General features: G+C 55.1%; 1 protein-coding gene across 2 annotated transcripts in view; it reads left to right on the top strand.

Annotated features, from left to right (window-relative positions):
* Nucleotides 1–744: 744 nt before the first annotated feature.
* Nucleotides 745–6,000, top strand: part of E2F3 (E2F transcription factor 3) — a 68,981-nt gene continuing 63,725 nt past the window's right edge. Inside the window, exon 1 of one of the 2 annotated variants that reach the window (XM_059724331.1) lies at nucleotides 745–1,282. In XM_059724331.1, the coding sequence (XP_059580314.1) occupies nucleotides 1,001–1,282 (282 nt within the window). In that variant the 5' untranslated portion in view covers nucleotides 745–1,000. The remainder of the gene's footprint in view (nucleotides 1,283–6,000) is intronic. The other variant, XM_059724330.1, reaches the window with a different exon arrangement.

The following is a 6,000-nucleotide window of genomic DNA, read 5'->3' as shown; positions in this document are numbered from 1 at the left end:
CAGTTCCCCAAAGGCATGGCTATGGGGGCAGTATCAGTGCTAGGGCTAAGGTTGGGGGAGGGGGGGCAGGGTTCAATAATACTTTGACTCTTGCAGGGGTCTGCAGAAAAAGTTAACCGGGTTCATTGATTAACAAGTGCACCTAAGACAAGGAACAATCCCAGCAGAGATTCCCCCCCCCCCCCCCCCCGCTATGATTTTCAAATTTTACAGGGGGGCTCTGGTCTCTTATGGGGGGGTTCATCCCCCAGCTCCCCCTTAATTCACACCCTGAAGCAGGGGACTTTCTGATCCCTCTCTAGACCTAGCTGCCCCGGAGAAAGCAGGTCCTCAGCCCTCCCCGCTCCAGTCCAGCCCTTGCCTCAGCCCCCAGCCATTTCCCCCGGAGGCACCTCCCTGCCCCCGCTGCTGCTGCTGCTGCTGCTGCTCCACCCGGCAGGCGTCCCCTCCCCCTGCGCTCTGGAACGCTCAGACACCGGCTGTCACTGTCACAGAGCTCCCGCCTGCTCAGAAGGGAATCCCCGACCTCGCCCTCGCAGCCAATCAACAGCTAGCATGCAAATAACCAACCTCCCCCTCCCCCCCGCCAAGCCCAATGGGCGGTGAGCGGAGGGAGGCAGCGGGCCAATGGGAAGGCGCGGCGGGGCGGGCGGTGCAGCGGGGCGGGGCTATGCAAATACAGTTTGAAAAGCGGGCGGGAAATCCGAGTTTCGCGGGAGGCCCTTGGCGCGTAACCCGTCCGCCTTCCCTTCATTCATTGTCAGCCGCCGCCGCTTCCTGGAGCCATTTTCCAGCCGGCCCCACACAGCGGGAGCGGCCCCGCTGCATCCGCCGCATCTGCCCGGCCCGGCGCCGCTGCGGCCCGCGCCCACCCCGCCGCCGGCCGCCCGCGCCCCCCCGCCACCCGCCGCCCCCGCTATTTGCCGCGCGGGGCCCGGCCTCGGCCCGCGCAGCGGCCGCGAAGGGCCGGGGGGGGGGGGGACTGCGCCGGGCACCGAGGATGCGGAGGGGGCTGCAGCCTCCCGCGCCCCCCATGGACCCCCGAGTGGCCCCCGCCGGCTTCCCCGCGCGCTTCGCCGCCGGCGCCTTCATCCACATCCGCAGCAGCGCGGCGGCAGCGGCGGTGCCCGGCGCCTCCAGCACCGCCTCGTCCGACCCGGCCCCGGCCCCGGCCCCGGCGGCGGAGGGGGGCCCGCCGGGCGGCTCCCTGTACTGCACCCCGCACGGCAGGACGGCGCTGCTGCAGCCCGCGCTCGGAGCAGCCGGCGGAGCCCGCCCCGCGGTAATACCCCCGGCCCGGCGGGATCTGCGGCGGGCTCCCCCTCCCTGTCCCGCGGCCGCCGTGGGGGGCAGCGCCTTCGGCCCCCGGTGCGGAGCCGGGCGGGGGGAGGGGCGGCTCTGCCCCGCCGGTGGCTCCGCTTCACCCCCGGGCTCGCCGGTGACGTGTGGCACACGTGCGCCGAGGCCGCGGCTGTGACTGGGAGCCGGGCGGCGGGGCGGGCGGGGGGAGGGGGCGTGGGGGGGGAGGGGGACACCCGCTTCCTCCGCCTGCCGCCGGCCTGGGACGCTCCCGCCGGCCCCGGCCCCGCCGCCCGTCTGCCAGCCCGCCGCAGCGCGCACGCGGCCTCCCAGGCCCCGGCCCGGCCCGGCCCGGCCCGGCCATGCCCCAGCAGCAGGTCAGTGAGGAGCGGCCCCGCGGCCCGCGGGTGGGGGTGAGGAGGGGGCGGCAAGGGGGTACCTCCGCCCCTCCCTCCCCCCCCCCCCCCCCGGCCCCGGGCACGTTTCAGTCCCTCGCTGCCAGCCAGTGCTGGCTGCCCCATCCCACACCCGGGCTGTGGGGTCAAGGTCCCCCCCACCCCCATCCCTTGTCTTTGGGAGCTGAGGTCCCAGTGCGAGGCAGGGGAGAGTCGCTTCCCCCACACCCCATCTACTCCCACTCCCTATATACATGTGCCCCCATATCCACCCCCCAACACGGCCATACCCCTGCAACCTTCTATATACACATGCACCCCTGTACCCCTACCACACCTTTATGGCCCCCTATAACCCCCCAGCCACCTATATACATGTGCACCTCCGTACACCCCCCGCACACCCTTTCAACTTTCTATACACCCCAAACCCCTACATACATGTATACCCCCACACCCTTGTAGCCCTCCATACACCCCCAACCCCCTATACAAATGCACCCCCATGTATCCTCAACCCCCTATATACATGTGCACCTTCATACAGCCCCATACACTGCCACCCCCCTTTGTACACATGCAACCCTGTATACCCCCCCATACCCTTACAGCTTCCTATACACCCCAACCCCCTATATACATGTATATCCTCCACCCTTACAGCCTCCATACACCCCAACCCCTTACATACAAATGCACCCCTGCACACCGTTACAGCTCCCCATATCGCCCCAGCCTCTATATACATATGTACCCCAATTCCCTTATATATAGATAATGTACATCTCCCCACACACCCATACGGAGTGTGTATATGGGGTGCGTATATGGGATGTATACAGCATGGTTATATGGGGTGTCCATATGCACCTCTGTTCACCCCCACACACTCTTATAGCCCCCATATACCCAAACCCCTATATACAAATGTGCCCCTGCATACCATTATAGCTCCCCATATACTCCCAACCCCCTATATACATATGCATCTCCATATACCCCAACCCCTTATGTACACATGCACCCCATAAACCCCCTACATACACACCCTTACAGTCCCCCATACACCTCCACCCCTATATACAAATGTACCCCCCTACACACACCCTCTTAGCCTGCATATACCCCCCAACCCCCTTATGTACCTGCATATACCTGCCCCCCCCCCACACCCTTATGGCCCTCATACACCCCCCACTTCCTATATATACATGCACCCCCATACATACCTGTCCTTTACAGCCCCCCCATATACTTTCCTATATACACATGCACTCCCCCATACATGCATGCACACAACCCCCCCCCCCCATGCACAGAGTCAGGGGCTTGAGGCTGGTAGGGGGTGGGGGGGGCAGTCTGGAAAGCCCTGTAGATGGAGCTAAGCCGGGGGGGGGGATAATGGAGCTTCCCCACAGGCTTGTTGCCCCCACAGGGGTTTTATCCTGGTGGTGCAGTTTGGGAGCCAGGCTGGAGGCTGGTCTGATGAAGGTGCCTGCTGTGAGGAAGATTTGCCTTCCTAGGGCTGTCAAGGCGAGGGTAGGTAGTCCAATGCTGGCTTGTTCCAGGCAGAGAGTGGACAGGCATGGGTCCAGGGCAGTAGTGCTGCAGGTGACACGGGCCCAGCATGCCGGCCAGGCCTGGCCTGAGCAGAGGTTTCTGTGCAGCTGCAATGTGGATGGATGTCCACTAGGCTCTGGGATGAGGTTACCTGGCTAATTTTCTTCCTGTGACCTAAGGGAGGTTGTTCAGCTTTACAGACTTGATGCCAGCGTATCAGCCTACTAGAGTCTGTCTCATGTGTGACCCTCTTTCCTCACCCACTCTATGCCCCCCTCCAGTAAATGTCTTGTTTTTTCAGGGGATTAAGAGCTCTAACTAGTGGTGGGCTTATAATAAATCATCTTTTTTAAATGGGTGGGCTACTGTTACTATTTGCAAATGAGTTCCTTTGGTAATTTAGGCATGCTCACTGCTGAATCCTGCCTGATGACCTAGGGACTCCAAAACTTTTTGGGATGGTGGCTTAGATGCATTTTAATGAGATATGCAATAACAGCTAAAGGAAATGGATGGTATTAATGGTAAAATTAAGATATCAGTAACATTTTGCACTGTAAAATGACCTGGAAACATGAACATATAGTAGTCAGGATGTAGCAGTTTAACCAATAAGCTATTTACATTAGTATGATTGGCATTACTGGCAGACCACAATGATGATATAAACTTCCTTTATATAGTGTTGGCAGGTGTCAAGGCTGGAGGTTTTAGGAAGGTGAGGTGTATAGGCTGCTCAACTTTCATATCTCTAGTGAAAAAAGCATCTTCATTGTAGAACGAAAGCTAGAATTGCAGCTCTGGTGCTTGTACATCTTGTAGCAGTGTTTAACCCTTTTTAGTAAATGCAGTATATTTACTGAGGTTGGTGCAGATTGCTGTGGAAACTAGAGGTGTAGCACTATACTTTTGCCTTCTTGCATGATTTTGTTTAAATGAACATCTTAACAGGCATACCTATGAACATGATTCTGTGGGAATAATTCTTTGGGGATTTCCCTTTGTTTGGGAGAAGTGCATTGATATCACGGACCAATCTTTGACTCCTGTTTACTGGTAATAAAAATGTTAAAACTTCAGTCTGGTAAATTCTTCTTGCCCTCTTAGCAAAAGACAGGAAGGAAGGACTCCTTTTTCCTGGAGGCTATGTAGGTTTTTGTTCTCCATCTATATAGAACTGAAAGAAAAGAAGGCCTGCCCCTTTGGTTGCTCACAACCAATGCTTGTGATGTGACTGTGGTGGCCTGCTACAGGTTCCTGTGCTGAATGGTGTTGCAGAGGCCTGCCTTTGTAGCAGCATTTGTGGCTGATGTGGGCAGACCAAAGGGGGCTTTCCTGTCTGTTGCATAAATGTGGGTTGAAACAGCTAAACCCTTTTGAGTTGAGAGCTGGCTAAGAGCTCATATTAGGCTTGGGAGGCAGGTGGTAAATATACTGCTAGGGGTAGTTCTGTTGCTTTGGACATGAAGATTCATAGCAGGAGTAAGAAAAGGAGGATCAGTTAGGCAAGAGGCACCTAGAGGATGCTGAGAAGCACTAGGGATGCTGAAAGATTCAGTTGGGTTTGGGAGGGTGATGCTGAGGCAAGTGCAAATGGGGAAGTAGGGTAGCAGCTTTTTTTTTTTCTTTATTTATAAATCTGGCACTAGTGTTTGTGTTCAAGTGGGATATGGAGATTCCAGCTGAGATCAGGGCAAGGGCACAAACAGGCTAGGTCAATGCTACAAAGTTTGGCTTTTATAGCTATGTTGATTAGGGTTGTTGTTTAGCTGTAACATCCTGGAAAAAGAGGCCTTTTGCTGGCATAGGTTGTTAAAGCAGTGGCATAACTATACTGTACCAACAAAGTAACTCCTTTTCCCATTATAAACAGCATCTCCATTGGGAAGTTTTCTGGTATAGTCTTGTAGTAAACTAGCCCATAATAGACAGCTTCTGCCCCCAGAGGCCTGCAGTCTACATATTTATCTTCCTCTTGGATGGCATGTTTGGTATTACACAGTAGGCCTTTCTCTTAAATCCACCCTCTACTACGTGGACTTTGTACCAGAAGGTGCCCTGTGATCTGGGTTATAGAGTAGTGGGGGTGCACGGTATCAGACACATCACCGCAGTCTAGTGAGACCTGGCTTTCAGAGTGTGAACTACCCAGAATGCCAGATGGATTCAGCAGGAGCTCTGGCTGCTGGTACCTTGAAAAGAAGGCCCAGGATTTGAATGGGTACGACTCCCAAGGAGTTTAGTGGAAGTTCTTCTGTCGGAGGACATAAATTAACCCTTCTGGTGGCTTAACACTTAGGCTTTTTGAAGAAGCTGCTAACTAAGCCTCCTACATGAATTTAAACATCTGATCAGGTGCCCATGCCACAAACAGCATTCTGTTGAAGGCTAACTTCTGGACACTTTTTTTGAGTGTAAGTCATTGGTATTTCTAAATCACCATGAGCGAAAGCTGCTTAAAATATTTCTAAATCAAATATCACAAAATTCTTAGTGTCTTTTGATTAGAAAGACAGGCCCCTAAGTAAGAGGCCCTTTTTGAGCCGTGAGAAAATACTTAAATGGAGACACCTCCCACATGTTAAGTCCTTTTTAAAAGGGGCTAAATCCTCTTACCAAGAATATCTTCAGAGAACTCTTATGGCCTTTTGATGACATGAACTCTGGGGAGCCTGGTTCAACATGCTTCCAAAAGGAAAGGAAGGAATTGTGCTTTCAAACAGAAAGCTTAGCACCTCTTTCCCCT

This window comes from Alligator mississippiensis, chromosome 3, assembly GCF_030867095.1.
Source record: "Alligator mississippiensis isolate rAllMis1 chromosome 3, rAllMis1, whole genome shotgun sequence".
Lineage (NCBI taxonomy): Eukaryota > Metazoa > Chordata > Crocodylia > Alligatoridae > Alligator > Alligator mississippiensis.
Note: the sequence above shows the minus strand (reverse complement) of the source record. Positions and strands in the feature narration are given on the sequence as shown.